The sequence below is a fragment of the Wyeomyia smithii genome, chromosome 3, assembly GCF_029784165.1.
Source record: "Wyeomyia smithii strain HCP4-BCI-WySm-NY-G18 chromosome 3, ASM2978416v1, whole genome shotgun sequence".
Classification (NCBI taxonomy): Eukaryota; Metazoa; Arthropoda; class Insecta; order Diptera; family Culicidae; genus Wyeomyia; species Wyeomyia smithii.
In genome coordinates this window covers 53,407,440-53,430,798 of record NC_073696.1, presented here as the reverse complement: position 1 = coordinate 53,430,798, position 23,359 = coordinate 53,407,440, and the positions used below count along the sequence as shown (strand labels likewise).

Here is a 23,359-nt window from a genome sequence, read left to right as displayed (position 1 = left end):
TCGGCACGATGCACTGGGAGAAAATTTTCATTTTCGACTGCTTCTTTTCTTTTGTTTCTTCCAGACGAAGGCGATGATGGTTTCGAGCAACCGGAAACGAAAGATGTATTATCGTCTGGGTCAGCCAGTCCATCATCAACACATTCCCGGGAGAGTACTTCATCGTTGCATCTAGTGGCGGCCACCGCAGCCACTATCGGGACGATTTCCTCCCCGTTGCCACGAAATCAAACACCGCAATCATCAACCCCACCGCCAGCAACGTCATCATCGTCGTCGTTGCTAGTACGAACGAAATGTGCAGCATCGGAGCAGAAAGCGTCCTCCCGTTCGCCGGGTCGATCTTGCAAGGTTAGCCCGGGACAACTACCTGCTCCCACCGCTCTGCCGTCACCACCGGTGATGATGATGGATTCGCACGACGATGTGGAGCATCGAATTCCGGCTACCTTGATTCATGACCCTACAAGCATCGAGCGGTGAGTAGAAAGAAAAGCAAATATATATGCCAAATTACTGCTACCGAATGTTTTACTAGCCAGTGGACGACGATTAAAAGACAAAGATTTTCTAGAGGATTTTTGTGAAACTTGGCTGATATGTTGGTTTTATTTTCCGTTTAGGCCATCTTCATCAGTCGGAGGTTGTGTTTTCTATTTCTTTTTTGGGATGAAATTTTTTTTTAATTTTTTCTTCATTAAATAATACAGAAGATTACCTCTTTAAATAAATACAAAAAATTATATCTCTGTAGCTTTTTCACGTCGAAAAGTAAATCAGGGAAAGCCACTGATGAAAAAACTCTCTTGTACACAACTTTTTTCCGTCTAAAGTATATATTTAGGGGTTCGGCACATAAGGCAGAATCACAAAAGGCAGAAGCACGAAAGGCAGAATCATGAAAAGAACTCTATGACCGTACACACAAGGCAGAATATTTCAAAAGGCAGAATTTTGAAGGACACGAAATGCAGAATCACTGGAAGCAAAACCTGACTCACGATAGCCAATTGTATGATGGCAAATTGGTGCGAATCCTGATCACGGTACCAAAGCTGCTACTCTACATTTATTATTAATTATTATTTGGTAACCAGACTAAATAACTGGTCGCAGTAATGACCAGTTTTGGCGAGAGTTTCAAATCAAGCTCAATTATTAGATCCAAAACGCACAAACTGGGTTAGCTTAGGTCCTCAAGGCTTCCACGGCGTCGCGGAGAGTAATTTTTCGATGTTAGGTATAACTCTCACAGTAGTTTCAAAGGCTTGTTGGCTATAGTTAACATAAAACATGAAGCCGCCGTGGTTTTCGCAGTCTGAGTCGGCCGCCGACCCGCCGTCGGAAGCGGCGGCCTCTCGCATACAAACGACTGATCTACTGGATTTCTAGGATCATTCAAACAGATTTTCTTTCCCTCAGTTCAGTCCGAATGAGCGGTAGCGAGTAAGGACAACATCATTTGGACAATAGAGTCGGTCAAAGGCCGCGAGTGTGTGTTATTAAAGGGAAAATAGATGACACAATGTTAGTAACGTACATAGCCAAAATCGAATCTGCCATTTTTTGTTTCTGCCAGTCGTGCTCTTTGTGATTCTGCCTTATGATACATTCTGGCTTTCGTAATTCTGCTTTTCGTGATTCTGCCTTTCGTGATCCCGCCTTTTGATTTTCCGCCTTTCTTAAAAGACCTTATATTTAGAGTGGTGTATTCATAAATGAAGTAATTCAAATCTTCACTAAAAATGCAGGATAATTATATAAACAATTAAAAATACACTGAATTCTTGCTATACGAGACGTGATTTTGTTTCACACGATTTCATTACGCGATTTTGTCGGAGATACGCGATGTGTGATATAGGAACACTTTATCATTTGTCCTATCCGGTCACTTGTACTTTTCGTTAAGGGGTAGTATCCACCAATCCCTCAAAAAAAACAAGGCTTTTTTCATGATTTTTTTTAAAGGACATTTAAGATGTAAGGTATATAAATATATCATTGGATTAAGCAACTCTTGCAGAGTAGAAAAAAAAATTTATTGCTATTTTTGTGACAAAATGGCGGCTGTACAGCGATTACCGTGAACCGCTTTTTTTAAAAGTTGTTCTGCGGCGAGCAGTAGAAGTCGTGCCAAACTCCATCTATCACCAAAACAAAATTTTTTTCATTACCTTCATAAGTTTTTTGTTCTTCATCTATATTATCTACATAAGTGTCGCAAATAAAGTACACATGATTATATTTTAAGAATTTTTGTTCGCAAAATGGCAACGGTTTGGAAAAAAAATATTTTTCGACAAAAAAAATCGACTTTGATTGTTTGTAACTTTTGTTGTTGTTAATCAATCGCCAAAACCGTGTGTACTTCACTTAATAATCTAATGAAGAAGCTACAGTTATAATTTCAAGTTAATCGGATGTAAACTTTTTCAGTTCTACTGCTCGCCGATTTTGAAAACATGGTTTTGAGAAAAACGCGTTTAAAGTTACAAAATGCTATAAATCTGAAGAATCGCAATAATAAAGCCACTAGTATTTTTTTTACCATCAGTCAGCTATCCCTGCGCCGTAAAGTTGTCCCTCCTGGGCCTTATTCGCCTCTTCTTCCTTTTTTGTCTGATGTAAGGCTTCGCCTAAACTCTTTCGCAATATCGGCAATGCGATGCTCAGCGACTTTGACGCGGTTGGCGTCCGATCTCACGCAAAACTCGTGCATGTTCGGTCCAACGGTTAACCCAAGAGCATTATTATGTATAAGAGGACAATTAAAAATATCGGCATCACCGCAGTTCGAACAAGACACAAGAATCTTGAAGCCTAGTCCACGCTTGCTCGACTGTGAAAACCGCACATAACTATTACATTTTATGCACACTCCTATTTCAGAAATTTACTGCCCGTAAATACAGCGAAAAATGTAAGAAAAAGTAGCCGATATCTCTATCAACATCGCGATCACGGTTTAAATCAGAAGTTTTAATTTTTTACCGAGGTACTAACGTACTCCGAAGCGCCTTTCAACGCATGTCGGTTACTAATTTTATTCCGGGTTGTCCTGGTACTTCTTCTTTTACTGCCTTTGTGGCTTCTGTACTTGTCACTCATATTTAAGTACTTTTGAATATGACTCACAGTTAAAAAGTATAGTGAAACTCAAACAGAGAGCGTACATAACGAAAACGGCTGATCTACTAAACAAAGGGAAATTGTGAGTAAACACGTGCTGTAGAGACGCTGTAACGGTCGAAACTTGATGTAGCGACCTCTATACTTCAAATTTGGAACACGATGTCGATGATAGGTAACTTCTTCTAATTTACGAAGCCGAGCTTCGCCAAATTAAACGAAAAAAGTGATTTCGGAGCATAAAACTAGTTCGGTAAAAATTGATTTAAACGAACTTTGAGTTTAGATCTGTACTTGGGCGATTCAGATTTTGATTCTAGGATAGTTTTAGCATGATTTAGGTCAATAAAAAAATATGGCAGTACAAAATTTTTTTTGTGTGGATATTACCCTATAATTCGTCCGTATCTCTTTTCACACACACCACGTGGAGGGGGGAAACTAGCAACAAGGCCGATTGCTTGTGCGCGTTTTTATCTCTACGTAATTTTTTCTTTTAAAGTGTGTTATGCGAGAAAATAAATAGTGAATTCTACTAAAATTACTAGTGTTGGTGTTCCAAACAACAGAACTATCGGAATATGCAGTCTTTGGAGGATTTTGTGCGAGATAAGTGATATTATTTTTTTAAATTTTTTTTTCTGTTTGAGTTGTTTGTGTTCACATACTATATAGAGTGCATGTAAATATATAGAGTGGCGACACTGTCAAAATTGGAATAACAATTATCTGTCAGTGTCATTCCAATTGAGCAAACAACCTATTAAACACGTGTGGGGAAAGAGAGAGGATGTTCAGTGTTACCAGTGTTACCAGCGTTACTTTGGATGACACGGCCCCACTCTGGGTATATATAGGCACTCTAATACTATATACTCTCCCAGATGGTCTTGAGGTACGATGCTGGCTTAACAAGCCAGTCGTCGTAGGTTCGAGTCTCGTCTCGGGAGAGACTGTTAGTGTCAGTAGGATCGTAGCGCCTAGCCCCGCAATTATCCTGTACACTAATAGTCGGCTGCGAAGTCTGTGTATAAATAAACAGAAGGTTTATTTATTATTTATTTAAGTTCCGAATCGGAATGTAGCACCACCGCTTTGCTTTAATACTATATACTCATTTAATTATTTTTGACATGTAGGCGGCGCTGCACATTTTTTTCTTTGATCATCGACGTGTAGAGGTAGATTCATACAGACCTGCTTTGTATGTATTTTTGGTTGAGAGTAGAGGAAAAATAAACTGATTTTTTACTAGATTGCTATTGAAATAATCTAAAAATTCAACTGATAAAATACAATTTGAACTAAAAAGTCGGTAAATCACAACAGCCTTAGCTCTTATTAGCTCTCGAAATTCATACCTATAATATAATCAATTATCGACCCGCAACATCTAACAAATGTATCCCATGGTCTCACTTTCGTACTAAAATTTCCTCTTGAGTAAATGTTGGACTAACATTCCTTTTCCGTTCCCCAACAGTAGCAAGAACGTGGCCAGGGCGGTAACAGTTTTCTGGAGACATCTGACCTTTGTTTAGTAACATTTAATTAGATCCCAAATTTCATGTTATTGCTCAGTAACGAAGGTAATTTGTTCTCGTTAACAGAGTATTATTGCTTGTTTAGGTTGACTTTGTTAATCCTATCACTAGGACGTTCCATCAAAAGTTTGATGCGCCTTTTCCGCGAAATAACTCTAATGCATGAAAAGTTATTTACAGTTATAGGTATTTTTACTGAGAACAGTAATTCTTCATCTCATTTTAATGACGAGTTATATCTTTTTTTAAAAAAAAAAAAAAACGAGGTTCACATGATTTATGGAAAACTAATTGCCAGTACAACATATTCCTCATCATAGATTTAATTGGCTCCGTAAAACATTAATTTGTATTGTGCCGTGTCAAATAAATGTGTTGTGAACAAAAAAACACATTCCTTATATATCAAAATAATCTATAGTATAAAACCAGCATTTTGACCCATATATAGTTTGGGCCACAAATCTTCATTTTTCGATTATTATACGATGGTCTATTTCTTATGCGTACGACGAATAAGGCGACATCCATAAATTACGTAACGCAAAAACTCGAATTTTGAACACCTACCCCCCATAAAAATTACGTAACGCTGCAAAGGGATTTCCTTGAAAAAATGCTCTATTTTGGAGAGTTCTCCAGAGATTTTTCGTTACCTAACTGTTCAGCCTTCAGCGTACCTCCCCCCGACACTGTGTAACAAATCGTAACGCTCAAAGTATTCCCCTCTCCCTAAGCGTTACGTAATTTATGGATACCGCCTGAATCAATACAAATACACCGGATGAATTGGACATGGAAGAAACTTTACGGCAGTATGTATAGTTAGTAGATGTATATTAATATATTTAAATTACAAATTTGTTTCAAAAGAGTGAATTTTTCGTTATCTATTCAAACATATAAAAAGGCAGCTCTGTCTGTCTGTCTGATCCATATAAGCTTGGAAACTACTGAACCGATCGGCGTGAAATTTTGTATATAAGGGTTTTAATGGCCGAGAAAGGTGAGTAGGATAGTTCGAGACCCCTCTCTCTTCTGGTAGGGAGGGGTACCATACAAATGAAACACAAACAAATGAAATAACCGAAAATGACCACATACTACCCAGTATGAGTGTTTCTTTAACCAGAATGACAGCCAGAGGTCAGAAACTGATTTCACATGCCATTTTGAAGTCCAAGATAGCGACTTTTGGTTTCTGGCAAACAGCCTAAACCAGAATGATGCAAGGTGCTGAAAATTGACCTCACACACCATTTTGAATTGTAGGATGGCAACTTCTGGGAAACATCCGAAAATTAACGAATAATACTACATATAATAGATACTTCCGTAATCGAAATGATGCATAGAAGTCAAGCATTGACTCTGGACACCATTTTGAATTCAAAGATGACCACTTTCAGTTTCTGGAAAATAACGAAAATAACTGAATCCCACCGAATATGGGTGTTTCCGGAATAGAGATGATGTCTAAAAGCCAAAAGTCGAGGATGTTCTAATACCGATAAAACCAATCATTTCAAACGATATAAACAAATCACAAGGAATCAATGAATTTGGAATGTTTAAAATTATTACATTAAACACAAAAATAGGCAGGACGAAGTTTGCCGGGTCAGCTAGTTGCTTATAAAGTAACAAGTAAAAGTTTTGCCTGTACACTATAAAAAAATCTCAGCAAAAGCGCAATAAAAACCGAAGAATGATAATTCCCCCTATAGATATGTCTCATTTGAAAATCAGCAGAAAAGGCTGAACCAATGAATGTGATCTAACGCAGGCTTATTATGAAACAATTTGATATTTTTATGTGTGTGTCCTGAAGAGGAAAATTTTCCATAAACAACTGTGCTGGCATTGCATAGATGCGTGTTTTCCCCATTGCATAGATGCGTGTTATGCTTGAAACAAAAATTACGAATCTAATAGCCCAAAATTTCATGGAAAACAGGCATTGACGAATAATAAACAGTAGAAGGTTGCATATGAGACAGGACCACATCTTCAATGTAGGGCCACGCAAATTGATATTAATTGAACGCTCCAGTGAGGTTTGTGACGGCCCTGACAAGGACCGTTCCCATGGCTCTTGAGAGTGAAAATGGTAATAATATTATTTTCGAAATTTGAATTCGGTTGTGATTGAAATTGGCTATATTCTGCTACGAATACAGAAATCGTTTAAAACAACATTCAAGTTTATCCAAAGAATCATCTTATGAAAGATGGTTTATTGGTAGATCCCAAAGCAGCATTTTTCCAACCACTACGCTCTGACTCACGACGAAACAAGTTTAGTTTTGGTCTGAGAATTCTAATGCTGATAACATGAACTGAAATTAGTTTTTCTTGATAAGCACCAGAAGGATCAACTTTACAGTGCTGCATAGTATTTTGCATTGCATATGTGCATCAATATTAAAATTAGTGCTGGGACTATCCGGATTAAAATATCCGGATATCCGACCTCGGATATCCGACAAATATCCAAAATCCGGATCAACCGGATATCCGGATATTATCCGACAGGATAACCGGATTTTCGTATAGTAGGATATCCGGCTATCCGGATATTGTATCCGAACATAGTTTAATGAGAATTATGAAAAAATTACTTACGAGGGGATGGGAAATTGTGAAAAAAGCCATTTTCACAGACATTTCATTCGAACGGGCCTAGAAGACAGAACAAAATCCGGATATCCGGATGTATCCGTATCCGGATATCCGGACATCCGAATAGTAATTGTTTACACATCCGTGATCCGAGCTTCGGATAACCGGATCACGAATCTATCCGGTTAAAAGTCCCAGCACTAATTAAAATTAGTATCAGCTCAAAAATTCTAAAAGTTTGACTTCTTAAATGCTGTTTGTTTAATTTTCTCGTCAGTTATGTCAAAAAATTTGTAAATGCAATCTTGGCCATTAGTTAGTCGGCAGTTTTTTTTTTGTATTTTATTAGCATTCATCAGGATGACAACGAAATTTGTGAACACTGGCTATCGAGTAAATTTCGGAAATAAAATTCCCAAACAAACTTTTCCAAACATTCCGTTTTTTCCTGATGTTCATGTTGAATATCAGGTGAAACATGAGCAGCGCGACATCTGTATTTTGGTAATTAATTGACAAAGTGTCAGTAACATTCAATAACCTCGAAAATATCTTTTCAACAGGAGAGAGGTTGTAACCTTTCTTCATTTCATTATCATTCAATTATCCAATAACTGTGAAACCTAAGCAGATTACTGAAAACGTACAACTTCGAAAAGTCGTAGGAGATTCATATCATTTTATATTCCAGGCCACAAATGTATCAAAATAAAAAGTATAATTTTAATAGGGTGTTGTATCATGATCGGACCTGTCAGAAAATGTACCATGATCGGATCATTTTTTTATATGCGAAATTTCTCAATTTTTGAGCAAAAAACTGTGTCCAATATGTAGCAGCATCATAAAATAACTTCTTCTGATGATGTTCAGAAGGTTTCATCCAGATTGCTTAAGTATAACTAAGATTGAAGTATGTTTTAAAAATGTACTATTTCCGAGCACAAATTGCCCTTACAATTGTTTTCAAGCTTGTTTTTAAGCAGTGATTCAAGAATCAAATATTTAAAGATTGCAGTATATTTTCCAGTAATATGTTTCTGCAACATCTAAATTCAATATAGGAACACTTTTTATATGAAATATTTGCTTTGAAGTTGGAGCTATTGGTGAAACGCGAAGGCCTGTTTTGTATCATGATCGGACCAGCCTACTTCAGAGACATCACCGTTTCGCTTTGCTTATGCTTGATATACCCAATGAAGGATTTCACGTTCAAATCATTGGGATAGAATGTAAATGATGAAGCTTATTTTCTACACAATGACACGTCACGAAAACGTCGAAAGGTTCGCAAATTAACGTAAAACCTTTTAAAACTTCAACACAAACCGCCCATTCTGCTTCAAACAAGGTAAATATAACTCAGTCTCATCCTAGTTTAAGAAACACTTTTTTCCGAGAATTTTCGACCAGTTTTCGAGGGAATCATATATATATAAATTTATATTCGTGAATGATTGGTTGTCATAGTTTTCATCGAGGCATCCGAAGGCATCTGTCTTAGCTTGATTAAAACCCTCGTAGATACCCAATACAATGACGAATATGAATAAGATTTCTAAGAAAAGATTTATGACATAGCACCGTAACTTTCTTCAATTAACCTTAAACTGTGAATAATGTTTTGAGCAGTTTGAAATAATAGCTTTTATTCTTTTAAACAACTTTATCAAATAGATACGATATCGAGTAATAAATCAGTTTGAATAAATAACAGATAGTGCTTTCGTAAAGAGATCGAAATGTTATGAAAATATAACGTTTTTAAAAGAACGGTTGGTTTAAAATTAAAGGAAAAATGAAACAAAATAAAGCTTCTGAGTGCTTTAACAGAATGGACACCAATTTTTTTCAATAAATAATGTCAGTAACATACACTATTCTAACAATTTAGTGATGAAATTTGGCTCGAGTTAGTAAAACGGTAATAAACGTTTGCGAAATTTATATAATATATATTATGCTATTCACCGCGAAAATTGGTGCTTATTACGGGAGAGTTCACGGTGAAATCAGAGTGAAGTGAATACAATCCTATTATGGGACTCACGTAGGTTAACAAAACGTCGCAAAGTGACAACTTCTGTGAAATCTAGGTTATTATGAGTGTAATATCACTAAAATGAAAACGGAAAAAGTGACGTTTTGCGTAGAATTTTTTCACGACCATTTTGAACGGTGAAATGAATTCACGAAAATGTGAAAGGTTTAAAAATCGATTGATTTGTGATCTAATGATAATATAGACATCGGATTTATTTTTCAGTAACAAGACTCTGAGACTGTCCAATTTTTGAGCTGCGGCTAATGAAAGAAACGGAAAAAATTTACCTTCGAATTTCGTTCAGTGGTAGGGTTTAAACGTTTCGTCTTCTCGAAAAATGTCCTCATACAAAATTTCAGCTCAATCAGACTTCGGGAAGTGGTGCCTCAAACTGGCCAAAGTGTCACTTTTTTGAATGATGAAATTCATGAACTGTTCGATATTGAAATTTTTTGTATGCCAAATGTCTTAGAGATGAATAAAACGTCAGGATCTGGTGTTATCTCGAATAAAAAAATCGGAAAAACTCCACTTTCTGAGACTTGAATATTTTTGTGCTGGGAAACTCATTTCACTTGTCTTATTCCATTTTCACTTCACTGTCAAACTCACTCAACGGAGCTAGTTTTTGTCACCTCACTTAAGATGGAATCGGGAATAGGTCCCAAAATATGAAGTGAGCGTGGGAATGAAATATATTTCACCGAGAGGTAACTACCGTAATAAGTAACATTGGCTGAATATCGCACTGAATATGGGCTCTCACACTTCAGACATAAAACTTAGAGCATTGCAATATCAGGCCAAATTGTAAAACTATTTGGGGACTACAAGTTTGTCATACAACGTTTCTCAAAATTGTACTGGTGTAGTGAGCTATCGGTAAAACGAAACGGGAACCAAAAAAAACACCCCAGAAATAGAATAGGCAAACTTGCCGTATTTGAAACTCAAATATAATTCATATCGTTTTCTAAATAATATGAAAAATGTCGAAAATATTTTTAGAATCACGTAAAAATTGATAAAACCTAATTTATCAAGCTCAAACCAAACACCATGCAATTAAAGCCCAGTATGCGAAGCGGAAAATCGCTTGAAGTCTCAAAAGCACACTGGTCCGATTATGATACATTTTTTGGTCCGATCATGATTCACCCTGGTCCGATCATGGTACAAAATCTATAATCAGGAAAAACGATATATTTAAATGAATTTACGTCGGATTTGCAATAAATTAATATTTTTGTAAACTAGACAGATAGACGTTTCCGATAAATGTATTTTATTTAGGATTTCATGTAATGTTAATGGTGAAAATGTGACATGAAAAGCGATGTACCTTGAAAATATTCTGAATTGGTCCGATCATGATACATTACCTTATATACAGCTGCTAGAATATTGAAATCAAAATTATATTAACAGGTAATTGAACGAATTTTCAATTCATGCGATAACAGAGAAACACATATAAACTTATTGGTGTTTAATAACAGCAACATCGATACCCATCAAGTGGCGACCTTGAAGATTGCAACACGGATGCATTATAAAATATCGACCATCATGGGCCGAAACGTACACCACATGCCCGTGAATTGGTTTGCACTGCAATTTAATCGACCGGGCGGCGCGGACGTCAATGCAATGTTTGGTCTGTCGGCTGCCGGATTGCTAGCTGGCAGTGCAGCGGAAGGACCTGAACTGTTGCAGAGCACACACACTCATGTCCGCTCCGCATCCGAAAGCAACGACGAAGGGTGAACAGTGTGAGCCGCAAAAAAAGGTGCGATGCTCTTCAATTTGAGTTGATTGATAGGTTGATTGATTGATGGATTTCGATGGACTGACTGACAGCGTTATTGAGTGCTAAACATTCGCTAGTTCGCTTCGGGGTTGCCGTGGTGGTGGTGGTGATGCCGGTGGCTACAGTGTTCTGTTCTCAGGTTCTAGTTGTGCAGCAGCAGCAGCTCATTCGTGTTTACCTACAGCTGGCAGATGTGAGTGAAGGCAGTGGCGGAAGACACGTCCTGCCGCTGTTGCTGCTGCTGACTGATGGAAATATTGCCGGACCAAAAAGGAAAGTTTTCTGTGTCGAGGGTGAGAATCCTTAACACGGGATCGCTGAAAGGAGCGAGAATAATGAAATTTATATTTATGATGTGTTTGTATTATTATTTTTTAAGAGCAATGAATATTGATTTTGGTTTTATTTTCACTTAGTCATGGTTCTACGATTTGTTGTCTTGTTGATTTGAACTGACGCACAATGGAGCGAATGTCGTTAATAAATCGAATATGCCAAATTGCGGTATCACTTAAAGGTCTAATTTTTGGTCTGCTGGAACCCACTGTGCACGGCTGACGCGAGCCCCGTACCGCACTAGAAGAAAGGTGGTGATCGTGATCAAGTGCGATTCTCCTCCGACGGACGTCGGATGCAGAAACAGGGTTTTGGTTTTTGATGGAGAATATGGATGATGATTGATTGGATTTTTGTGTGTTGTTGGCTGTCGGACGATGATGCTTCAGAAAAATATGAATAGAAAAATCCGTATCGCAGATAGCCGCAGAGACGTGCACTACAGTGCTGCGATATTGGCAGATTGTACACCCAAATGTACACGAAGGCATTTCATTGATAATAAAAACCCATCAAAGGAGAAAAAATCACGTGGCATTTTCCCGGCCCGATTCACACAGCTGATATACAAGGTGATTAATGTCTTCACAGCAAGAGCGACAATTCATGTTCTGGGAAAGCATCGAAGTGGCCAAAACCAACCGAATTCGTCGATCCGTTTCGCCTATGTTTGATTTATCCTGCCTACGGTCGGTCTTCCGAGGATCAACGACTGTAAATCACTCAACTGAAAAGGCAAGAGAAAGTTTTGTTTTGGTCATGCTCTTGTTTTAGCGCAAAACAGAAAACGACGACAATGCACGGCTCGAAGAAACTCCGGATCCTTGCCTTCGGACTGGCCGGAGACAAACGGCTCATTTACTACTGTCGTCGATGTTGCACCCTGCCAGGGCCAGGTTTTGGTGATGCGATTATTTCCAGCAATTAATCTCGTCGTACCCAGGCAGGGTTTGTAAAAATTCCAATAATTCATATTATGCAAAATTGTCTCGCTTTCTTCACACATAGTCCTCCTGTTCCTGTTCTGCTTTTATCTGTTTATGTTGGCCGGTCGATCGGCTGTTATGCTGCTTCGAACGTGCTCGGCAGGCAGCCGGGCAGGCAGGGTCTTTTGTAAATGGGTAACTTCGAATTTAAAACTGGTCCCCAGGTCGGGAGTAAAACGACAACTAAGAAGGATAAACTCACCAAACTTTCCACCCGGACTGATTTATTGCTACAAGTTGTGATGCATGTATGTTCGCAGTGTTTCTTCATTCTCTGCCGCATCGGGGTTGTGCACTGCTCCGGTCAGTCAGCGGGGATTACCAATTGAGCTTCATTAGCGAGATTGTAATTAAATCGAATTTGGAGATGACTGAAATTGACCGAAATCGTGACTGTTGTTTGAACCCCGAACTTGTCACATGGAAAAATGAATCAAAAATATTGAGCGCGAGACAAAATAATAAATTTTTTACGGAAATTCAACGTCAAATTTTTGATTCCACATTAAACGAATTTACAAACATTAACTCAGGACTAGGTATTTATAAATAATTCCAAGATAAAACTAAAATTAAACATTACTAGTATATTGGTTTCAATTTATGGTGTCCCAAAATCTAACAGTTTTACATCTGACATCTGACACATTAATGATTCTTGACTTTTCACGCGATTTTCAATCGTCAACACAGTTTCTTTCATAAACCTTCTTAAGTTATTTTAGGTTACTGCAAGTTTGAAAACAAAAAAAAATATATATTTTGATTCTGTAGAAAAAACTAATAAAATATAAATGAAAATAAAAATAATAAATCAAATATACCTATAGAGAGAAAATGTCAGGATATTAATAATGCTAATTTGTGCAAAATTTTCAAAGCAACAATTCAAAAAATAGGAAATCCTGTGAAGAAAAAAAGGTCAGCTCGTTGGGTGAAGTGAAAATATAAAAAAAAAATCAAAAAGTGGTAACAGCCTTGAGCATATAGAAATCCATTATAGTACCGAACTGAAAAATCTGAAAACAAATTTCATACTTAAAGCAGACCGATACGAATAAAAAACAAGACAAAAAGAAAACAAAAAGAAAAAACAAGACAGAGAAAAAAGGAAAATAAAATACAAATAAGACAGATACAAGACAAATACAAGACAGACACAAAACAAAGACAAGACAAAGACAAGACAGAGACAAGACAAAGACAAGACAAAGACAAGACAAAGACAAGACAAAGACAAGACAAAGACAAGACAAAGACAAGACAAAGACAAGACAAAGACAAGACAAAGACAAGACAAAGACAAGACAAAGACAAGACAAAGACAAGACAAAGACAAGACAAAGACAAGACAAAGACAAGACAAAGACAAGACAAAGACAAGACTAGCACAGGGCAAAGACAAAGACAAAGACAAAGACAAAGACAAAGACAAAGACAAAGACAAAGACAAAGACAAAGACAAAGACAAAGACAAAGACAAAGACAAAGACAAAGACAAAGACAAAGACAAAGACAAAGACAAAGACAAAGACAAAGACAAAGACAAAGACAAAGACAAAGACAAAGACAAAGACAAAGACAAAGACAAAGACAAAGACAAAGACAAAGCCAAAGACAAAGACAAAGACAAAGACAAAGACAAAGACAAAGACAAAGACAAAGACAAAGACAAAGACAAAACAAAGACAAAGACAAAGACAAAGACAAAGACAAAGACAATACAAAGACAAAGACAAAGACAAGACAAAGACAAGACTGAGACAAAAACAAGACAAAGACAAGACAAAGACAAGACAAAGAGAAGAAAAAGACAAGACAAAGACAAGACAAAGACAAGACAAAGACAAGACAAAGACAAGACAAAGACAAGACAAAGACAAGACAAAGACAAGACAAAGACAAGACAAAGACAAGACAAAGACAAGACAAAGACAAGACAAAGACAAGACAAAGACAAAGACAAGACAAAGACAAGACAAAGACAAAGACAAGACAAAGACAAAGACAAGACAAAGACAAAGACAAAGACAAAGACAAAGACAAAGACAAAGACAAAGACAAAGACAAAGACAAAGACAAAGACAAAGACAAAGACAAAGACAAAGACAAAGACAAACACAAAGACAAAGACAAAGACAAAGACAAAGATACAGACAAAGACAAAGACAAAGACAAAGACAAAGACAAAGACAAAGACAAAGACAAAGACAAAGACAAAGACAAAGACAAAGACAAAGACAAAGACAAAGACAAAGACAAAGACAAAGACAAAGATAAGACAAAGACAAGACAAAGACAAAGACAAGACAAAGACAAGACAAAGACAAGACAAAGACAAGACAAAGACAAGACAAAGACAAGACAAAGACAAGACAAAGACAAGACAAAGACAAGACAAAGACAAGACAAAGACAAGACAAAGACAAGACAAAGACAAGACAAAGACAAGACAAAGACAAGACAAAGACAAGACAAAGACAAGACAAAGACAAGACAAAGACAAGACAAAGACAAGGCAAAGACAAGACAAAGACAAGACAAAGACAAGACAAAGACAAGACAAAGACAAGACAAAGACAAGACAAAGACAAGACAAAGACAATACAAAGACAAGACAAAGACAAGACAAAGACAAGACAAAGACAAGACAAAGACAAGACAAAGACAAGACAAAGACAAGACAAAGACAAGACAAAGACAAGACAAAGACAAGACAAAGACAAGACAAAGACAAGACAAAGACAAGACAAAGACAAGACAAAGACAAGACAAATACAAGACAAAGACAAGACAAATACAAGACAAAGACAAGACAAAGACAAGACAAAGACAAGACAAAGACAAGACAAAGACAAGACAAAGACAAGACAAAGACAAGACAAAGACAAGACAAAGACAAGACAAAGACAAGACAAAGACAAGACAAAGACAAGACAAAGACAAGACAAAGACAAGACAAAGACAAGACAAAGACAAGACAAAGACAAGACAAAGACAAGACAAAGACAAGACAAAGACAAGACAAAGACAAGACAAAGACAAGACAAAGACAAGACAAAGACAAGACAAAGACAAGACAAAGACAAGACAAAGACAAGACAAAGACAAGACAAAGACAAGACAAAGACAAGACAAAGACAAAGACAAGACAAAGACAAAGACAAAGACAAAGACAAAGACATAGACAAAGACAAAGACAAAGACAAAGACAAAGACAAAGACAAAGACAAAGACAAAGACAAAGACAAAGACAAAGGCAAAGACAAAGGCAAAGGCAAAGACAAAGACAAGGACAAAAAAGAGACAAAGACAAAGGCAAAGACAAAAACAAAGTTAAAGACAAAGACAAAAACAAAAACACACACAAGACAGAGTAAAACATCGATAAAGCAAATATAAGTAACGTCACAGAGAAATAGAAAATCTATACAAATATACAATCAAGGATCTAAATAAATCACATATCAAGTGTAATATTTTAAGTGTAATTTAAAGTGTAATTGACAAACTAAAGAATGTTACTCAAAAATTGTTCTACTTCAATTTGCTGTGTTATTTTTATTGTATACAAAAAAACATGATCGCCCCCCATTTTAGAGATTTGTATGTATAGTATCGTTCTCCTTGTCTAATTTTGACATTTGCTTTTAATCGTCAACATGGCTCTGAGGAGGGAGAAGCATCGCATCAAAATGACAAGATGCCAAAATAGTTGAATGTGGGCAAATCAACCGTGACCAACGAAATAAATGTATTTGGAAAACGTTTGTCGACTATCAATTTGAAGCATAATCCCAACCTTCAATAAGTCACGAAAGACAGTTGTCAACGTGTTGCAGTTTAAGGCTCACTGGCGTTCTTGGGCGATTAAAAAGTGACCACGAAGGCTGGATAAAACTTGATGAAATGAGTCAAGAGAAAGTTCCGGCAATTCGCGTTTGCTAAAAAAGAAGCTTGAGTCAATATTTTTACTTTATTGTGAACGAATTGAATTTGACAAAGGAACATGATTTTTTTTAATAAAAACCTAAATTAATCCACCTAGCGGTCAGACCCAGCCTTTCTCATTCAAACTTTTATTTGTAAAAATAGATTTACATGAACGCTTCAATTCATTAAATGTATATTCATTCTTTAGGTTCTAAAATATTGATGTTGTAATCTATACATATAAAAATGCAGTCTGGTCTGTCTGTCTGTTTGATCTACATAGGCTCGAAAACTACCGAACCGATCGACGTGAAAATTTGTAGGTAGGGGTTTTTGGTCCCGATATAGGTTCCTATGATAGTTTGAGACCCCTCCCTCTTCTGGAAAGGAGGGGTCCAATACAAATGAGACACACATTTCTGCACAACTCAAGAACAAAACAAGCAAGTGAAACCGAATTGGGCATGTGGATGTTTTAAAGGGTAATAAATATGTCCATAATGGTTCGACGCCTCTGCACATGTCGCGAACTCATCAACTAAATGGAACCATATTTGGCAGGTAAATGTTTTTAGTGGTAACAAATATGTTCCATAATCGACCTCAGGCAACATTTTGGATTGTACGATAGCAACTCCCGGTTTCTGGAAAACAGCCATAAATGGACGATTTCCGTCTAACATGAGTATCTCCGGATCTAAAATGATACACAGCAGCTGAAATCGACCAAAGACCCCATTTTGGATTCTAGGTTTGCGACTTCCGGTTTCTGGGGAACAGCGGAAAATGATCGAATTACACCCAATATGGGTGTTTCTTCAACCAGAATGACGCTTAGAGGCCAGAAATTATCTGAAATACCATTTTGAAATCCAAGATGGCGACTTCCGGTTTGTGAAAAACAATCTAAAATAACCAAATACCATCCAATATAAATCTCTGGAACCAGCATGATGCAATGAGCTAACAATTGACGTCAGGCACCAGTTTGAATTGCCAAATGGCAACTTCTAGGAAACAGTCGAAAATGACCGAATAATACTCAATATGGATATTTCCGTAATCGAGATGATGCATAGAAACCAAATATTGACCCTGGACACCATTTTGAATTTAAAGACGACTACTTTTAGTTTCTGGAAAACAACCAATATAACTAAATACCTCCCAATATGAGTATTTCCGGTGTCAGATTGATGCCAGAAAATTTGCTGAAAATGACTGAATACCACCCAATATGAACATATTCAGAATTAGGGCGATGTACAGGAGCCAAAAGTCGAGGATGTTGTCATTTCGATAAAACCAATCATTTCAAACGATTTTTCTTTTGACTTTGATCATATCCTATGGCCGATTCGTCGTGCATTTGCAGACTTTAAACACATCGCAGGGAATCAATGAATTTGGAACGTTCAAATAGTACAAAAGCACATTTAAATGGTGGAAACCACATATATCAATCAAAGCAGGTATAGTTTTAAATAGCCTTCGAATTGTTTTCTTTCTATAACTTTTGAGCCACATATCAAATTGTTATGAAGTTAGTTATTTGTAAGTTTGAGAGATGGCTCGTTCGTATGACACTAAATATGTTCAAATAAGTCATGTAATCTTTGAAATAATAGACTTCCGTTGTTTTATTAACAGTTTAATACATAACGGTGGCTTAAGATCAATTATAATCAAATAAAATGGGAACGTATAGGGCAGCCAAACCTTGAAACCACGAGTTAAATCATAATTCATCAGTTAACCCTTAACTAGCCCGCTCATCTGATAATAATATTGATCAAATCGGTTGTGTAGTTTCTGAGATAATGAAGTTTCGTGATTTTCACATTTTGGTACTTTACAGACGAAGTTACAGTCCGATTACAGTAAAATTTAATAGGGTGTTACGAGGCAGCTAGACTTATTAGTTGACACTAATTTTGTGGAAATCGGGTCAGCCATCTCTGAGAAAAGTGAGTGAGTTCAAGTAGTCTTCGGAATATGTTCCTTTGCATAGCTGGATTTCACATTTTTAAACATAACAGGCAAAGTAATAGTTTGATTGCAAAACAAATCAATAGTGTCTTATGGGGCAACTATACCTTCCATTTGACACTAATTTTATGAATATCGGTTCAGTCATCTCTGAGAAACATGAGTGAGATTAAGTAGTCTTCAAAACACGTTTCTTGTCATAACTTTTAAACCACAAGTTCAATCTTTATGAAATTCAAAATTTAAAAGTATTTTAGGTAGCCCGTTCATTTTAAATCAATTTTGTTAAAATCGGTTGCGTAGTTTTTGAGATAATGATGTTTCATGATTTTCACATTTTGATACATATCCTCTAAACTAAAAATCCGATCACAATGAAATTTAATAGGATCTTATGGGACAACGAGACCTTTCATTTGCAATTAATTTCATGAAAATCGGTTCAGCCATCTCTGAGAAAAGTGAGTGAGAAAAAAAATCTGCACATTCACACACACATACACACACACACACACATACACACACACACACATACATACACACACATACATACAGAAAATGCTCAGCTCGTCGAGCTGAGTCGAGTGATATATGCCATTCGGGCCTTTGGAGCACTTTTATACTTTCGGTTTTGCAAGTGATTGCTATACCTTTCTAGGAGAAAGGCAAAAATGACCGATTTACACACATTTTTGTTTGACCAATTTATGACCGTAACACGCGGCAATCATTGCCTTAAAAAGAAGTTAAATTAGGCTAATTTTAGATTAAAAAAAAGTGGAAAACAGTTATTACAAACGAAGGGAAGTCGTACGAAATAAACGCAATTTCTGTTTATTTTCGAGACTAGACAATGATTGCAAAGCAAACAAATAAATTAAAGAAAATAAAAATAAATTAGAAAAAAAATATATTCACTGATAAAAAATTCAATTTGACAGTTTATTCTGGTGTTGGTGACAGTTTTCGAAAAACTGTCAACCCCACCGCGAACGAGTTAAACGTCTATAATGTTTTTGCATGAATTTTGCACTAAACTAGATCAAAACTTGTGTGACCAAAACTTACAGCTCAAACTGTTGCGTGTAAGTATTTAAAACATATTTAGGCAGCAAAAATTCAAAACACCGCTTGGAAAAACTAAATCAAACAGAAGGGATTACAATAGAACATCATCAATTGAGTTTGGGAGTTTAAAAAAATAATCATGTGATCAACAAAACAGTTTAAATAAATAGAGCTAAAACTAAAACAGATTTGTAAGTCGTGCTTGAACAGGTGAGTTCTACATCAATCTCGATTTCAAAAACTATTCCCAAATGTATTCTTACACCATTCATATCAATTTGTTACCATAACATCTAGTCCCCAACAGTTAAGTTACATTTATTCCAATCATCTTGCGGAAAAAACCCCGATTCCCACTCTCGCAATGGAATACGTCAATCACCTTTACATCGCAGCTTCCGAATTCGGACGACAAACAGCAAGTAGGCAGGAGACCGGGCAGCGGCAGCTCGTCAGGCTTCTAATTATGTGACACATGACAAATGCACGGACGTTGTATCAATCACTGCCGTCGGACCGGAAACTTTTCGGCCATCATCATCACTATCATCATCATCATTACCATTATCGTCATCATCATCGTCATTCTCATCAGACTTTGAAGCAGGACATCCGCACACCAGAAACTGTAAATAATTCACGTCCAACCACATCATTTCCAAAAGCTGCCAGTCCAGGGGAACCATCTCATTCGGAACATGGAAATGAAAATGAAAATGAAATGTAATTTTCGAAAATAATATCCCTCCTGTTAGGAATATTTGTCGCCCAATTGTATGCTCACATTAAATTTCGGTTTCTGTGCCGCATTCTGAAGAGATGAAGGACAGCTCGGTGGCGCGTGTGTATGGTAGGCGTAGGAGCTATCATCGAACCCCGGAGCCGATTGCGGATGGGGGTTGAAGAGAAAAGGTGTATATTGGAATGGATGCTGTCGTGTGCATCAAGTGGATGTCCCGTTATTGTCATGAGTCAGAGTGCCCGTGCCCGGGTACTGAAATCCGGCCGACAAACGCGAGCCTGTTTGTGTGTACGTGTGTGTATGCATGTAATTGTGTATTTGACCCCAAAATACTTAATGACATTTATTGTGTGCAGTTGCGATTAGTGGAAATGATTTCTGCTAACTTTTGCCTATGCAGTATGTCAGTGGGTGTTATGGAGAGGGGGAGCGTTCAAGAGGTGACATGAATTTACGAAATTAAACGGAAAATAGCTTTCAATAATTCGGCATCCCGCACAATGTGGCTTCCATCGGGAAAGCTTTCCCACCCCGTCACTTATCTTGGGTACTGGAACCATCGCATAGGGGTAAACACTTGTCCTTGTGATGGATCGACACTAAAAGAGGTGATGATTTTGCAGAATCTTTGATGGTTTAGAAAGGCAACTCTTCTGTGTGTTTATGTATAGATCACTTTAGATGGTATCCCAGTGTGACTTTTCCGATCAGCCGTGCTGCTGCTACTGCTGACTGCGATGCAGGGACAATGATGGGATTGTGCTGTTCTTCCTACTTATGTCAGCAGGAGCACGGTTAGTCCGCAGGACACGGGAGACGATCAATTATTGCTGTGATAAATACTTTTTTGCGAGAGCAGAAATTGAATCCTTTTAGCCTCTCAGTTATTGCTTGTCATCGTCACTCACAATCGGAGCTACATCATCACAGCTGCGGTGAATGGGGTGCAATCAGGTACGTTCAGTGCTGGTGTGATTTTGCTGAAGTGGAATACAACTTAGGATAGTGAAATGAAAATAGTATGTTTATGCTCACGGTAAATGACACAAAACGATTTTCGGCCTTTCCAGCTTCCACTATTTTTCCAGTTTTTTCTTTATCCCATATTGATCAAATCTAGTGATTCCAAAACAACATCATAGGGAATCAACTTCTTCAAATTCAGTATTATTTCCAACGCACATAATTATTTTTAACCTATATTCGTCATATTGAGCCAATGAGCAATGACAAACAGTCGTTAAAAGTAAATGTAAATCATCGTCTCTTGAACTGAGCAGGAAATGTTTCGCCTTCTCGAAAATGTCTTGAATCAAAATTTAAGCTCAATTCTGCAGCAGCCTCTTTCCCAAGATCGAATATGGTCACAAAATTCCGTTCTCACAGGCAGACAAACATTCGAGACATAGTCTAAAATATTATATTTTGGGGCGGGACATGAGGCATATGGACGCAAAGCTTACGGACGTTAGGCATAATGGATACAAGGCATACGATTGCATGCGTTCATATACCTTCTGTCCGTATGCCTATCGTTAATTATACCTAGCCCACAAAATTATCACTACAATTATTTGACTCTATCAAAATACAATTATTTTTACAAAAAGGTGACATTTTCAAAATGCTCTGAGACTCAACCTCCAAAAAAGAATTTATCAAATGTTTCTTTTTGCTTAACTTCGAGTTTCTACTCTAAAAAATCAAATTTTTACCAAATGCGAAAGTTGGTGATAAAAACTTAATTTTTTGGGCCTTTTTCCTATCGTAATCATAGCTGAGCTGCAATATTTTATTAAGTTTAACTTATTTTTTGTTTAGTACGCGCTTTTTTCTTCATGCGGCTATTTTTGGTTACAGTGATAATACTTCGCATCTTAACTAAAGTGAGTCTGACCTCTTCTTATAGAGGACATATTCTCCCGTATGTTTTGCGAAATCGCATATCGGATATTACCAGCAGCGGCGGTGGCACAAAATATGATCAATTTTGTAACCTGTCTTTTTTACCAGCAACAAAATGATAACCTATTCGCCCTCCCAAAGTCACGCTCACGGTGCGAAGTGCAAGGAAATGGGAGTTTATGGCACAGTTTAGGACGAACTGTCTTCTACGCCTTCTTATGCGTGGCTGGCAATTTGTGAAGGTGTTATACCTTAGCGACTAGCGCACGGTACGATAGAGCAAAAAAAAAGACCAAACAGTAAATGTATAAATTTTATCAGATAATTCGACACTAGAGAAAATTTGAACAGCTACTCGGAGACCTTTTCCACTTTGATGGAGCCTGTAAGCAGCTCGTTGATGGAATGGGTTTCCGATTTAATCATAGCGACTACCGAGGAAAAGTCGAAACGGACGGATAATCTACCGAAAGATGGCTTTGACGTTTACTGGTTTGATGTCTCTCTCTGCGTGTATGTGTGTGTGTGAGAGTGCTTTTTTCTTGCAGCAGGAAGTGCGTGGCCCACAAGAGTGGCAGTATTTTAGGCAGTGCCAGCCTAATCCCTTGCGAAACCATTTGTTGGGCGTCTTAAATTTTAGTGAATTCACGGAAGTTCCACAGTCCAGAGGACGCACTGCGGGAATCCAAAATACGGTGATACGGAGGAGGGCCGCCCTTGGATGCCGGTAGTACGTACTTATTGCTGATGAAAGTGTGAATGGAAGCGAATGTAGAGCAAAACCTGCAATGCCAAAGAAATAAAGAAACCAGATTCAGATTAAGGCAACACCATTCGTCTGGATTCTTTATGTGCAGCATAAAATATGAAACATTTGTATTTAACTTTATGAGATGCCGGATTCTTCCTCTTTTTTTGGTTTCGCAGATTATGCGTTATACGGTCAGAGGAGTACAAGGACGCAGCCGGGAATGGGGAATGGGGAATGGCAGAAACATAAACAACATACGCAGCGTTGTACAAATTTATGACATCATAAGTCACTCTACCTGAAGTGGGTGGTGTGGAGATAGAGTGCATAGCGGTAAATATTGTTTATTGGTTTCACTTTTTATATGTTATTACGGTCAATCGTGTTACCAACCCAGTGAAAACTACCTTTTCGCCAACAGACATGATACTATTAACAGTTAGGTATTAGTCTAATCAATCATTCTATTCAAAGAAAAGACAATATCTTTTCTA

The 23,359-nt window shown here is 37.3% G+C and overlaps 1 protein-coding gene across 1 annotated transcript in view; it reads left to right on the top strand.

The window, feature by feature from the left end:
- The window catches only part of LOC129732216 (protein tiptop), a 519,376-nt gene that overhangs the window by 421,537 nt on the left and 74,480 nt on the right, over positions 1-23,359 (top strand). Inside the window, exon 2 of the mRNA XM_055692864.1 lies at positions 65-479. Coding sequence (XP_055548839.1) covers positions 65-479 — 415 coding nt within the window. The remainder of the gene's footprint in view (positions 1-64; positions 480-23,359) is intronic.